Source organism: Podarcis filfolensis (genome assembly GCF_964270895.1).
Source record: "Podarcis filfolensis genome assembly, chromosome: 1".
NCBI classification, from domain to species: domain Eukaryota; kingdom Metazoa; phylum Chordata; class Lepidosauria; order Squamata; family Lacertidae; genus Podarcis; species Podarcis filfolensis.
Genome location: NC_139604.1, coordinates 60069831 through 60085289, shown reverse-complemented (window position 1 = coordinate 60085289; position 15459 = coordinate 60069831). Strand labels below are relative to the sequence as shown.

Here is a 15459-nt window from a genome sequence, read left to right as displayed (position 1 = left end):
CTTGGGATTGTGAGGGGCGGGATTCAGAAATCCCTGTTCGGCCTTTCCCGCTCGCTTCCCGCTTATGCCCTTCGATTCGGTTATAGCCGGAAAGACTCGGTTCTCTTCGGCAATCGCCGTCAGTCGCCGCTTTTGAGAAGCCGAGACGAACCTGCACCAGTTCGGGCGCCTTCGCAAGCTTTCGGCCTCGTTCTAGATCACTTCGATTGGGAATTAGGCTGATCGGAAGAGGTCGGCTTAGATCGGGAACTGTTCGGGATTTTTCGGGTGAGACCGAAGCGGCGCTCCGGAGGCCTCGGCCAGGGTTGCCATCGGCAGCACTCGGGAGAGTACTCGGGCAAGATCGGAGAGGGCCTTGGGCAGTTCGTTTCGTCACTCGGGAGCCGTCAAAGAGGCGCTCGGGTGAGATCGGAGACGAAATCTCAATCGGACGGCCTCGGCTCACCTCGCTTCGGTCACCCCCCCCCCGCGTCCCCCCTCCCCAACACCCCCGGCTGAAGGCCTCTTCGGATGGAGGACTCGGACTCGGCCGCGAAGCAACTGGGCTTGGCTGAGGCCGCGGCGGTAGCTGCCGCCGCTGCAGTTGCTGCGGCGGCAGCAGCTGCGGCGGCCACAGACGGGTCGGAGCACCAGCAGCGTGTGGAGGCGAGTGGCTCGGGGGCGGAGCCACCAGAGGAAGAGGAGGTGACGGCCGTGACCGTAATGGCGGCGGATGCCGAACACATCGAGATGGGAGCCGAGTCCCTGCCGAGCAGCGACGAGGCCACCGCGGCTGCCTTCGCAGGTCAGCGCACCCGGCGCATGCGCAGAGGCGCCCCGCCAGCCAGTCCGTTCAGCTTCGTTCCTGATGCTTGGCTGGTTCGCGCTCGTGCGCTTCAAGGAGTGTTAATGGACTCCCGCCTGTTTTTGCAACATCACGTTTTGAATGCTCGTATTGCATCAGACACCACTCTGCTCTGTGGAAGTACTTCGCACGTTCCTCAGCCGCTATTAGTCAAGTGTATAGAAATCACGTGTACACATGCATATGTGAATCAGCTCTGAGACATAGTATAGTGGAGTCGTCGCTGTCATGGCTGCAATGTTTCATTTCTACTGCTCCCTGAGTCAGGGCTACTGGACCTTTAATATCGTGGTAGGGAGTCTTTTTGGCCCTCCAGGTGTTGGCCCTGCTGTTTGGTGATGATGGGAGTTGGAATCTCAACGTCCGAAGGGTCACAGGTTTCCCGGCCTGCTTTGACAGCAGCTTGACGAGCAGAAATCTAGCAGATGTACAGTTCCTCTATAGTTCCCAAGGGAGAGCTGTGCCTGTTTAATTTCCGCCTGTCAGACAACTGAAGAAAGACACAGAACCCTGCTTTGTAGTGATTAGATGTGACACAGCAATATAACTTTTCTGTGTGCATTTATACGTTTCATTTTTTAGTTTGCCTCAGGAAATATGGCTGGATGTCTGAAATGCATAAAATATCAAAGTAGCATACAATAAAGCTGCACTCGTTTAAAAATTAAACACTTGAAAAAGCAAGTGAAGTAGAAAGTTCTGTAAATACAGGCATACATTGACCTCAGTCATACACTGGGACTAAATCTTGGAACTCCGTGAACTTTATTTCTGAGTAGACACACACACATAGGACTGCACTGTAAAAGGGAAAAATTTCCCACTGCTACTCACCACTTTACATTTAAGTGCAGTCACTATATTGGTGGCTTATTACTAATTAGCTGTGCTCACTGAGCCAAAAATGTTTGCTTTATGCATTGAAATGCACACCTCAGAGGGAGAGAGATCATGCATTGAAATGCACACCTCAGAGGGAGAGAGATCACCTTACACCTAGATAGTTGGATAAGAAAAACATTTACAATTGCATGCTTTACTGCATGGAATTTATCTGGTCTATGGGAGGCTGTAGCAGAAAATTAAACGTTATTTTGGCCATATTTTACAGAAGTGACTACAGTAACTGTAGCCAACGTGGGTGCCTCTGCAGACAACGTATTCACTACTTCGGCAGCAAATGCAGCATCTATTTCAGGACATGTTCTGGTAAGGTCAGGGTTGATTCATTCTCAAATATTCATTCCTTCATATTTAATATTTTGTGTGTGATAAGTAACATCAAAGCTGTGTGTGTATGTCGCTATGACAATTCATCAATCCAACTGCACAGATGTAGCTTTTACCCAGGGCTTGTGGGATAAATACATTATTGTGTACTCTTCCTTTTAATTCCATTATGGGCAATCTTACACATTACACAGAGGAAAACCCAGGTTTGCCAACAAGTGTAGATTCAACATAAATCAGTGAGTAGCCAATCACTTGAAAATGTATAAAGCTGCCTTGATGTAGCCATTGACTCTACAATGCTCCCTTTTATATCACTTGTACAAAACTCAATAATGTAATATTGTTTAAGTGGTTCATGATTTGCACAGGCAGTATCTAGAGTCTAGACTGTAAGATCCTTGGGATGGAGACCTCTCTCAATGTTGTATGCCTTATGTTCTGCTTGTAGTTATGGCCCAGGAAAACTCTGGGAACTGTGTCTATGCAACTGCACAATAAATGCTGAGGAAGGGAGATATGGATTTCTCCTCTCCCCTGTAAATATGCAAATCCACCTTAGATATTTCCATACTAACTTAGAAATCTATAGGCAAACTAATATAAAAGAATAACAATCCTTTCAGGTTGTATCAGCTAAAGCTCTTTCTTCTGCAGTCTGGAAGGACAGCTCTTCAAATTGGAGACAGCTTAAACACTGAGAAAGCCACTCTGATTGTGGTCCACACAGATGGCAGCATCGTAGAGACTGCAGGCTTAAAGGGTTCATCAGCATCTCTAACATCAGGTATTATGCGGCCTTGCAAAGTTTTTTAAAGTGTCACCCCTCCGTTTCATGCCTTGCAATGATAAGGTTATCATGACAGTTAACTCATAACGTTTGGCTTATCACCTCTTGACGTTTTGTTGGTGTATTTTCTGACTGTTCACTTTTATATTGGAAATGACAGATGAAAGTACTTTGAGTTAGTTCAAGTAGCTAAGGGAAATTTCTAAACTGAGAGATGGAAGGCAAAGAGGATTTTGCAACAGGATGACAAATGTTTATTGAATTTTGGCAAAATAAGTATAATGACTTGGACCTACACTTCCTATGAGTGGATTTCCACTCATCCGATTCTCCCTTTGGGAAAAAGGGCAAGATGGGTGATTTCTACAGATTCCTCCTTGCTCCTGCAACCATCTCTACACTTGGAAATCTTCTTTGTAGGTTGGGAAAATTTCTGGAATGTTGGGGCTGGAGGGGGTATTGGTTAAAATCACCTGCCCCTTCTACCTCTGTTGAACTGGAATCCTTTCCAGGAACAGAAGGTTCCTTCATGATCTATGGGAAGACATCGAATAATAGAATTGTAGAGTTGGGAGGGGGCCACAAGGATCATCTAGTCCAACCCCTACAATGCAGGAATCTTTTGCCCAAAGTGGGGGTCGAACCCATGACCTTGAGATTAAGAGTCTCATGCTCTGCCGACTGAGCTACCCCACATGTCTTGTTCAACTTAATATTAATATAAATGTGCATCAGTGTGTGTGCTTACTTTTTTATTACAATGATTACAACTATAGCAATGTGAATAAATTTCGTATCATGCATAGAATATCCATCTTAACTGTTTCCTTTGTCTAGTGTTGATTCCAATAAAGTGCAAAAGGATTCTTCCATCCCTTAATTGTTTGTATTGTATTATTTTATTCACTACTATTAAATCCAAAATTATCTTCTTCAAAAACTTGCCCATTTCTTAGCCAGATATCTTCCAAATCTTAACCAGACATCTTTTCCATTTTCCATGCTTCTGCAATCATTATACAAGCTAAATCTACATGAATCACCAAGATTTGTCTGTGCATGTGTTCTTCAATCTCTGTGTGCTTTTATCTATAAACATTTATGCTTACAACTGTTAACTTACACACTGTATTTTGTTGTTCTTTTCTGCTGTATATGTATTAATACGAAACAATGAATAACAATAAGTAAAATGAAAGGTTACTCAGAAGTTATCGTTGCGAGTACTATGTTTACGGAAACCACAGCTCAGTTGGAGTTCTGTATAATGTGTTACAATCAGGCTTTTAGTCCAAGTAAATGGGATTATATTGGCTTTGATCCAATTATTCAGGTCTAGCATGTTTTTGGTAAATGACAGTTTCAATAAATATTGGAAGCAGTAGGCTTTTGCAGGCTTGGAGAAGGACTTGTGCTTGCATACTGTGAGTAAAACTATAATTTTAAACATTGAAGAAAAAGTATTGACATAACTGATAAGTTCTGTCTCTTTGTTTCTGTATTTAAATCCTTTTTTCTTTTGAAAACCCAGCAGGGCTATCTAAATGACTGCAGGTTGCCTTGAGTAATGACATGAAAGGAAACAATTCAGCTTCAATATCCCATTTGTAGTTCAAAGCTGTTCTTGGCCTGCTGTCTTATTGTTCTCCAGGTGGTGGTGCAATAGCTACTTGGAACACCAAAATGATTTTACTGTGCCCTGCCTTTTTTAAAACAAAAACTTCTCTTTCATCTGATGCAGTGTTATGAAATCAGTAAATCAGGGCCAGTTCATATGCTATGACAACAGTGCAATCGGCACTGCTGCATGCTTGCATCCCATGTTGCACTAGTAATGGCTGAACTGGGAGAACCATGTGGAAGAAACGTATTGTGTGTCTCCTCTCCATGCTGCTGTGGTTGAATGGAAAGCAACAATGACCTTTGCCCCTTTCCACACGATTTCTGTATTTCAAACAGATATTCTGTTTGATACACAGAAATATTTGATTTAATATTTGTTTCCTCTTCTTTTGTTAAAGGAACTAGTTCCCAACTAGAGTGGGGGCGGCAGGGGCTGCTCCAGTTGGACTGTCTCCTCCACACCACAGAGTCCTCTTTACATTTTATATCATTTATTTGTTCTGGTACTGGGAAAATTGTAAACTGCTCTGGGTGCCTTTGCAGAAAAGCAGTATATTTTGTTCTATTGGTCAGAAGTCACTTTGAGAATCCAGTGGCGTTTGCCTTCCTGTGGGAAAGGCAGAAGTTAGAACCTGAGTGTGCTGTGTGTGACTTCGTTTTCTTTCCATTAATCCAAAGGGCCTCAGTCTCCTACTCCTTTAACATCTGGGCAAGAAAAAGCAGGAACAAAATACAACTGGGATCCTTCAGTGTATGACAATGAGTTGCCTGTGCGGTGCAGAAATATCAGTGGGATCCTGTACAAAAACCGACTTGGCTCGGGTAAGGTGTCTCTTCCTCTTTTTCTGATCTGAGGGTGATTATAAATCTTCTGTGCTCCTTCTTAAAGCCTGAGAGTCAACAGTGAGCAATGTGGCTCAGCCTCAAGTTCCTGTGGTTGTGGCAGGCCAGAATCTTGTTTTGTGAAGAACAGGGACTCAGCCCTTCCCTCTTCTCTGATCAAATCTGTTTTAAATGACCTCTGTCAGTGCAAAGTACAGTTGTACATTGGTTCTTGAACATAAGCCATTCCAGAAATCAGTTCGACTTTCGAAAACCAAGGCGTGGCTTCCGATTGGCTGCAGGAGCTTCCTGCACTCAGTCGGAAGCCATGTCGGATGTTCGCCTTCCAAAAAACATTTGCAAACCAGAACACTCACTTCCAGGTTTGCGGCGTTCAGGAGTCAAAACGTACAAGTACCAAGGTGTTCAAAAACCAAGGTACGGCTGTACAGGGACACTGCATGAGCGGAATTTCCAAACTCCCCTCTTCTCCCCGGCTCATGAGGTTAGGCCAAGTGCCTTCTCTAGGCCCTTGCAAGATCTACAAATAGCAGAGAAAGGCTGTTTCCAAGCTCAGCTGGGCCATCTCTGCACAAAGCAATTCTTAAGCAGGAGCTAAGCTTGTTGTTTTGCCCTCTTCAAGGTGGTCGAGGACGTTGCATTAAACAAGGGGACACTTGGTACAGCCCCACTGAATTTGAAGCTATGGCTGGAAGAGCCAGCAGCAAGGACTGGAAGAGAAGCATCCGCTATGCAGGAAGGCCGCTTCAGTGTCTTATTCATGTACGGTGGGCTCTCTTTCATTCATTCTTTTATTTATTTCCTACAAAAGTCAGAAGGTCATTCCTGCCTTCCTCTCATCCAGGCACAGAGAAACTGGGCACGGTGGAAATCCCAATTCTAGTCTCAGAAGAGTTACAGCTTGACTCCTGAAAGACCACCTGCACATTTACAGACCTGTAAGATCACTTAGATCAGTGGTTCCCAATTAGGGGTCTGGGGAACCCTGGGGGTCACGGAATGCACCCAGGGGGCCTGCGACTCCAGCCCTTGCCTCTCCCCCAACTTTTTTTGTCATTTTTGCATGGTAATATCACACATTTTATGGTCTGTTATAGCGCTGTGATTTTTCAATATATTGGCCAAAATCAGTTTTGTAATCACACCGCGATAATGATTTTGACCAGGCAATATACAGCAATATACTGTTCCTTGCGCAAGGGGGAGCAGGGCAGCCAGTTTAATGGCACCACCAATATCACACGGTGATCACCTGAAACATGTTTACATTTTTACTTTGCTAACTATACATTGGAATCTGCTCTGGATCAATATTGAGTAGTATTCCATGACACCCCCTAGCTACGCTAGTGCATCGACTTTTCAGAATTTTCAAAAGTAGGGGGTCCATGGCTTGGCTTTTAAAAAATAGGGGGTCCTCAGTAATTAACTAATTGAGAACCACTGACTTAGATCATCTGGGGAAATTCTGCTCATGCCACCACACCCTGCAGAATATCATAGGGTGGTAACCCGAAAACAGGCATTTTCAGTTGTCCTTTTGTTTTAATGATATGCACTGCTTAGAGATTTTTGAAATATTAAGCCGCTTTTAAATAAAAATAGAAAAAGAAAATGTTAATTCACAAGTAAGCCCCACTAAATGCAGTGGGACTTGCTGCTTGTTGTGTGTGAACAGGGCGGCATCAGTACTGTAGTAGTAGTAGTAATACAGTAGTAGTAGTAGTAGTAGTAGTAATAATAATAATAATAATAATAATAATAAAATTTATTTATACCCTGCCCAGCTGGCTGGGTTTCCCCAGCCACTCAGGGCGGCTTCCAACAAAAGATTAAAAATACATTAAAACATCAGTCATTAAAAATAGTAACAATTAGTAGAGAGAACATGAAGAGAACAGAACGAGAAAGAACAGAATGTTAATTTCCTGGGCAGGTGGCTGGGAAGAACTCTAGACTAGGTCTTCTAGGAGTAACTTCAAGAAGGTGCTGGGAACTCTGAACTTGATCTTTTGCTTTGTATAGTAGAGCATAGGATGGGTCTCCAGGCATATTTCCCCCTGATACTGTTCTTTACTTCCCCCAATTTAGGATGGGATATTAAATCCTCATGCTGCCTCATGCACTTGTGCTGCTTGTTGTGATGACATGAGTCTGGTGAGTGTACAGCTGCTGTTGCAGAAACTGGCAGGACTCTCTAATGGTACACTGTAGTGCCGTAAGTTTAGGTTATGAGCATCTCAAGAAAGGAATAACTGTAAACTTGATGGATCGAGGTGTGCTTCGCTTAGGGAAAGGCAGAAAGGAAAGGTGGTCTTTTCATATGACAGCTCTTCACTGAGACTTCATTACAGTTGCAGTATCTGACTTTCTGATGGAAGAAATATTATTGAGGATAATTTATCTGTCAACTTACTTATTTGAAAATGCACATTCTATTTATACATATATAAGCTCTAGTGTTTTCTAATAAAGTAATCTGTCAAGTGGCCTTCATTAAGAGTAAATTAAACTACTGCAATTATAATCTGTAAGCAACCTGTTCAAATGCACACCTCAGTAAGGACATTTTTACTATGTTTTCTAAAGATCACATGAGATGAGTGTAGAGGCAGCAACAGAAAAAGGCCTGCTCTTTGAGTCTTGTGTGATTGCACACCGTGATAACTGTAGGGTCCTCTCCCTAGGACTGTCCAGAGCAGGGGTGGTGAGCCTATGGGCCAGATCAGGCCTCCCAGGCTATTTCTCATGGCCTACTAGCCTCCGGATCAAATTTTACAATGTCAAGGTGGAAATCCACTGTGGCGGTGAAATCAGTCATCTTGTTTCCCTTTGTGCTACTGTCGCTAATAGGTCGGAGTTCTCTGGAAATGGGAAGGAAAGCTCTCATCTGTTCCAGGGTTTCCTAGGAAAGGCTCAGGAATTTTTTAAAAAAAGATTGGGGTCTCTTTTCTGCTTCAGGAGCACTCTGACCTGCTAGTGATGATGGTGCAAAAGGAATAGAGGTGCCTTGCTCAGCAGTGATTTCACCATTGGTAGGAGGGAGGGAGGGAGGTGGCAGTGGTCTCTGACAGGACTGGGGTCTGCTCCTTAAAACATGTTTTCCTTTCCTCAAGAAAATCACCCCCTCTTAGATCCAGCGGAAAGGTGGACTTTCTGGCTAAGGAAATGTTCCTTTTTTAAAACAAACAAACAAACCCTACTTTCCACATTGTAAAGTAAATTTGGCACTGAGGTCAAACACCACCACCCACAAGCATCTCTTTCCTCACTCTGGTAGCGCAAATACAATACTGTAATGCTAAATTAAATAATTAGAGGTGGGATGCAACATCCCACTATGACAAGCGTTACATCTGTGCAAACATTTCAGCTTGTCAAACAGAATGACCCCCATCTCCTCCCACCATGTGCTGTTCTGGGGATTCTCCCAACCCTTCCAGGACCAATTTCAGGAGGTGCAAGGGGGAAACCTCATTGCACAAGCAGAAGTCCTTGTTTGGGACTTCCACTGACATTGGGTGAATCATTGGGTGAATCCCACCCTGAATAAAAACCATATGCTGCCCTTGCATGATACCCCAAGTCAGTTGCTTGAGACACAGAGCAAGACAGTTTGACAGAAACAGCTATGGCCATGGCAGAGAAGCTCTGAGCACTGGTGTTTTCTGCTTGTTACCAGAGTGGTCCTGTGAGACTCTTTGTGCCCTATAAAAGACGGAAAAAAGAAAACGAATTGCCCACAACTCCAGTGAAGAAGGATTCCCCAAAAAACATCACTCTTCTTCCTGGAACTGCTGCTACTACTTGTAAGTCATTCTTGGAATAAACAGCCTTGTCAAATGAATCACAATCATTTATATACATATGTATATACATCCTTTGCATGTTGTAATGTTAAAATAACTTTATAAATGTTATCCATATGAAATGTCCATCCTCCTTTCTGCTTTCTCACTTTTATTCAGAAAAGCAAGCAATGCTAAGGATTTTTCCTTCAGCAACCAGCAGATGGTCATGGTATGCGTTGCAATGGCAAACACATCAAGGAAATACTAGCATAATATATTATCTAAAATTTGAATATTTAGATTAAGTTTTTATATTAGTTTCTCCAGCTGGTAGGCCAAATCTGAGGTTTCCCTTTCTGTGACTCTGTCTCTTTGATCAGTGCAATTGGGAGGCCTTTATCCTACTTCTTCTGGATTGTTTCTTCTGTCAGTGGTGTCAGAGGAGGGCTGTGTCTGTTTTTTCTGAAATGTAATGGAAGTTTTGTCAGTGTTTTTAAAAAACAAAAAAAAGAAAGAAAGGGTTCTGACCTCCCTTTGTCTTTTCAGCCTGGTCCTCGGACCCTTGTCTGCATAAAAGAGTCCACGAGAATATCCTTGCAGAGTTTTATTCTTAAAAGTCTTTGTGCAAAACACGAGTGAATAAACTATACACACCAGCACTAACCAACCAACCCAACCTCCAGACACCAGCCTCAGCAAACTAACATTTCTCACTCTATATATACAACTTGGTGCAGGCCGCTGAGTCATGCTGACCCAGCTTTATTCGCATTAAAGAAACAGCGGCCATTTTACCCGTGACACCCCTTCTGTTTCTTAAATGCGAAAAACCCCAACAGAAACAATACATACATACATACATTATATACATAAACCCAGTTTCGTCATCAATTCATTATGGCATGTTGCTGGCAAAGGCTTGGTAAACAAATCAGCAATATTATCTTGTGACTGACAATACTCCAGTTTGATTACCCCATTCTGTACACAATCTCTAACATTCGCATGACGGATAGCAATATGTTTTGATGCAGATTTCATTATTTCCGAGCCCACTAATGCAATGCACGATTGGCTATCTTCATACACTTGGATAGGCAAATCTACTTTACAATCTAGATCTTTTAGTATCTGTATAAACCACATGATTTCATTGCATGCTAGCGACAGGCTCCCATATTCTGCCTCACAGGATGAGGTCACAACAAATCCTCGTTTCTTTGACCTCCATCCAATTATGGAATTGGCAAACATCATAACCATTCCACTTGTAGATTTTCTGGTAGCTACACAGCTTCCCCAGTCCGCATCAACAAATACTTCTAGTTTTTCATCTTGTGTACTAGATATCTTCAAACATACATTTAATGTCCCCTTTAGATATCTGATAAGCCTTTTCAAAGCACACCAATCAGCAGTACTGGGTTTAGATACACGTTGGCTCAGAACATTTGTAGCACATGCAATGTCTGGCCTTGACCACTGGCTTAAATACAACAGTGATCCTATTTTTGAGTGATACAACTCAGGCTGATCAAATTCATCATCACACACTGTCTTTGGGAAATCTGGTGTCATGGGAGTCTGAACTGGCTTGCAGTTTTCCATGCCAAACTGCTCTATCAAATGAAGAATTTTCTCTTTCTGGCTCAATAGGAAGCTTCCATCTGCTTCCTGCCTTACTTCTACTCCCAAGTAATTGCTTACAGGTCCTAAGGCTTTAAGCTTAAACCTCTTTTCCAGTTGACTTGTGAGCTTCTGGATCTCATCTGTGGAACTCCCTGCCACAAGCAAATCATCAACAAAGACTAAGAGCATTAGATATTTGTTGCCTGTCCCCTTGGTGTACAGACATGGATCAGCCACACTCCTTTTAAAACCAAGTTTTACAAGGGCTTCATTTAAACACTGGTTCCAACACCTTCCACTTTGTTTGAGACCATAAACAGCCTTTTTCAAACGCCAGACTGCACCATTCCCCTCTTCAAACCCAGGGGGTTGTCTCATTAACACTTCATGGTCTAAATTTGCATGCAGATATGCAGCATCAACATCAAAATGGTGCACTGCTAGTTGTCTTACAGCAGCAATGGAAAGCATTAAATGAAAAGTTTCACTCTTTACAGTGGGAGAAAACACTTCATCATAACTCTCCCCTTTAATCTGAGTGAACCATCTGGCTACTAATCTGGCTCGAAAATGTGGTTCTCCAGATGCAAGGGTTTTTCTTTTGTAAACCCACTTGCATGACATCACTCTGCCACCAGGTGGCGGCATTAAGACCTCAAACACTTTGTTACGTTTAAAAGAGTCCATTTCTTCTTTCATGGCTTGTTCCCACAAAGCACATACCCAGGGGGTAAGTCTAAGACTTCATTATAACTTTGTGGTTCCACACAACTCACATTGCATACTCTCACTCCTCCTAGGGTCAAACGTTGAGGAGGTACACCCTTGTTTGAACGCTGGGAGCGTCTAGGCACAACTACTTCTTCTTCCCCCCTTATCTCTGGCTCTTCTTCCTCTTCCTCTAGAGAAGTATTATCTATTGCCACATCTTTTGGGGAAATCTGTGCCTCCTCCTCATCCTGCTCCTGCGTTGCCAATGGCTGAGAAGAAACCTCTTCTCTTACTTGCAGGGGCAGTAGGCAATCTGGGTTGGCATGGCTCGCAGTCCATCTGTCCTGGTCAGCGAAGTCTGCACTTCGTGACAGAACCACGTATCCTGGGTGTAGATTGAAACGCCACCCTTTGCCATAGGACTGATATCCCACAAACCGCAGTTTCTGCGCTCTAGCGCCCCCTTTCTGGCGCTGAGCTTTGGGGATAGTTACATGTGCCCAAGAACCCCAGTTATGGAGCAAATGTCCACTCTGGTTCTTTCCCAAACAACACACAATAAGGAATATCTTTTATAGCGCTAGACCAGGTTCTATTAATCAAAACGTTCGCTGTCAGAAAAGCCTCACCCCACAGCCTATGGTTGTGACCCAGTCCTGCATCCACTAGCAGGTAGTCCTTTACTGACTGTATTACAGCCCCACGTCTTTCACACAGACCATTTTCAGCAGGGCTATAAGGGTTAGTCAAACGGTGAGTGATCCCCTTACGTCGCAACCATGCCCCAAATTGTTTGTTCAGAAATTCTCCGCCCCTATCTGTTTGCAGCTGCACAACAGGCCGAGCGAAGAGCTTTTCAGCTTGGGCAACCCATTCTCTGAATGTGGGGAAACACTCAGATTTCTGCTTTAACAAAAACAACCAACTAAAACATGATTTATCATCTATTACCAGAAAAGCATATCTGGCGCCCCCTTCAGTCTTCTGTGGGAAAGGGCCTATCACGTCACAATGGACAAGTTCTAAAACCTCTTTAGATACTCTGTCACTTTTAGAAGCCACAGGCTTCCTCTTAGATTTGGCCATTTTACATACATTGCAATCTAGGAAACAGTTACAGCTATTTACTTTTAGGTTCTTGCACACCTTTTGCATCTCTGAAAGCACACGGAAATTGGTGTGACCCAGTTTTCTGTGCAGTTCATGTACACACCCCTTATGAACTGGCAAATTATCCTGAACCACCTGAGCTGCTTTAACAGGTTGTCCTGCATTACATATAACCCATTTTCCAACTTTGCATGGCCACATACCTGAGTTCCATTCTTTATCAGACAGCCATCCCGTGTGAAGTTAACACTATACCCTGCATTAATCAAACAGCTTACAGACAGCAAACAATAGTCCAAACTGCTGACAAACAGAGTCTCTGGTAGAGTAGTGTTCAAGCACTGCAGGAAACATGTTCCCTGGCCATCAATCTTGCTTCTATGACCATCAGCAAGATAGATGGAGTCTTTTCCATCAGCTGGCTTCCCCAGGGTCTTAAAGTCCTCCCGACTGTTGCAGATAATCCTGCTGCTCCCAGAGTCCAGCAACCATGTTCCTCGAGGTATCTTCCTCTCCTCCCAAGAAAATGCAGACACAAACTGAGCAGAACGCGTGTTCTTCTTCCCTGAAGAGAACCCCTTCTGCTTACGTTTCTGCGTCGATTGCTGTCTCTGCTCCACGTCATCTCCTGGAAGTCTTGCCCTGCATTGACATTGGAGATGCCCGGGTTGGTTGCATCTATAGCACCTCCTCACCGCCATGGCCAAGTCCAAGCCTTGGCGTTGCTCCATTGGCAGATTCTGCTGCTGGCCCCCTCGACTGTAACTCCTCCGCTCTTGGAGTTCAGCCTGTCTATCTGACCTTCTTTCTGCTTCTTCGGTCAATCTTCCAACCACATACTCAAGGGTCAGATCTCAGGGACGCATACTCTCCATGCTGTTAATCACAGGCAACCAGCTTTCAGGCAAACTTGAAAGGATAGTGTAGGTTTGGTCAGTCTCATCATAACGCTTACCTCTCTGCTGTAGTTGAAGAAACAGAGATTTCAGCGTTTGAAGATGAGTTGCCAAACTCTCACCTTCTTTCATAACAGTCCTGAACAGCCTTCTGGTCAGAGAAATTATAGTTCCAGCAGTTTCTCTGACATGCATTGCCCTTAATAAATTCCAGCACTCAAATGCTGTGCTGGCATTTGCTACATGCAATAACTGAGAGTTGCTCAAACACAGCATAATTTGGGCACGAGCCCTTTCATCCAGCCGTTTTTTCTCAGCAGAGTCCCGTCTCAAAACCTCAGTTTCAACACAGTCCCATAGTCCATCTCTCCTTAACAACTGCTGCATTTTAATTGACCAACTCAGCCAGTTGCTTTCTGAGAGAAGTTCAAAAGGGATGCCTCCCCCAATATTTACAACTTGGGAAGACTGGAAATCTGCCATCTCTGCTGGTGCTTGCTGAGCCCCTTCTGTGGGGCCTCCAGCAATCTCTCCTGACTCTCTTTTTAGAGTCCGACTGGACAGTCCTGGCTGGCACTCACCGGCTTCTAGCTGCTGCCTCTGTTGACCCTCAGGTCCCGCCTGGCTCTGCAACTGGTGTAGCCGCTCTGTGAGTCACCTACTGTGGTCCTCTAGCAGTTCAAACTGTTCCAGTAGCCGACGCTGAGTGCTTTGCTGATCCTCAGATCCTAGCCGCTCCAGTGTCACTGCAGACAGTTACAGCTTGCCACCAACTGCTCCCACGCACAGCCACTGGCTCCATACACCACCAGGACTCACCAGCTCCTTGCTGAGATGCTGTCAGTCGTTTTGCACTCTGCACATGCTCAGAAACACTGGGCCCATAACCTGTCAGTGTTTGTAAAAAACAAAAAAAAAGAAGGAAAGGGTTCTGACCTCCCTTTGTCTCTTCAGCCTGGTCCTCGGACCCTTGTCTGCATAAAAGAGTCCACGAGAATATCCTTGCAGAGTTTTATTCTTAAAAGTCTTTGTGCAAAACACGACTGAATAACTATACACACCAGCACTAACCAACCAACCCAACCTCCAGACACCAGCCTCAGCAAACTAACATTTCTCACTCTATATATACAACTTGGTGCAGGCCGCTGAGTCATGCTGACCCAGCTTTATTCGCATTAAAGAAACAGCGGCCATTTTAGCCGTGACAAGTTTGACTATGAGTTAGTGCAAGAGTGGCTGAGCTGTGCTCTCCAAATGTTGCTGGATTCCCAACTCCCATCAGCTCCAGCCAGTGTAGCCAGTAATCGAGGATGATTAGAGTTGTCTACAGATATCTGGAGGGCCACAGTCACCCCTGAGTTAGTGGGCTGGTTTCTGCAACTTGGAAGCAGAAATGAAGAGACCTCTAGTTGATTGGTGTTAGCATTTCACTAATATCTGGAAAACGTTTTTACACTTTTTTTAGTCACTGTGACTCCTTCAGGACAGATCACTACCTCCGGCACTCTGACCTTTGACCGTGCATCAAGCGTTGAGGCCACAGCTATTATATCAGAAAGCCCATCCCAAGGTGATGTTTTTACTGGTACGTCTGGTAAGTAAAATAAGTAATTCACACATGTATGCACATGTGATTGGGATACTTGTGTGGAATTATAGATGCCTAAGGCTAACATTTCAGATTTAGGGATTGAGCAAGCTGCTTCAGCCACCATGATAAGCCACAGTTTATCCTGCGCAACTCAAATAAGCCAAAGTATAGTTCGTTGTGTCATTTGAACCTGGACCATGGTTTGTTTCAAACAAACTGCAAGGGATAAGCTCAGAAATAAACTAACGGTTGTTCTTGGTTAATTTGCGCTATACTGTTTGCTATTTGTGGTTTGCTTGTTTCAAAGAAACCATGGCATGTGTTGGAATGTCATGAAACACTATGCTGTGGCTTGTTTGAGCCACATGGGGGGACCCACACAGCAGGAGTAGAGGTAT

At 44.1% G+C, this 15459-nt stretch overlaps 1 protein-coding gene across 10 annotated transcripts in view; it reads left to right on the top strand.

Moving 5' to 3' along the window:
* Positions 1 to 510: 510 nt before the first annotated feature.
* Positions 511 to 15459, top strand: part of DEAF1 (DEAF1 transcription factor) — a gene marked incomplete at its 5' end in the record, with an annotated part of 36517 nt that continues 21568 nt past the window's right edge. For 5 of the 10 annotated variants that reach the window (XR_014546432.1, XM_083606871.1, XM_083606874.1 and 2 more), the window contains 8 exons: positions 511 to 784; positions 1956 to 2053; positions 2732 to 2861; positions 5166 to 5309; positions 5953 to 6092; positions 7422 to 7487; positions 9013 to 9139; positions 14936 to 15064. Coding sequence is in view for 7 of the 10 variants with exons in the window: in XM_083606871.1 (XP_083462997.1) it covers positions 511 to 784; positions 1956 to 2053; positions 2732 to 2861; positions 5166 to 5309; positions 5953 to 6092; positions 7422 to 7487; positions 9013 to 9139; positions 14936 to 15064 (1108 nt within the window). The other 5 variants (XR_014546430.1, XR_014546431.1, XM_083606873.1 and 2 more) reach the window with 2 other exon arrangements.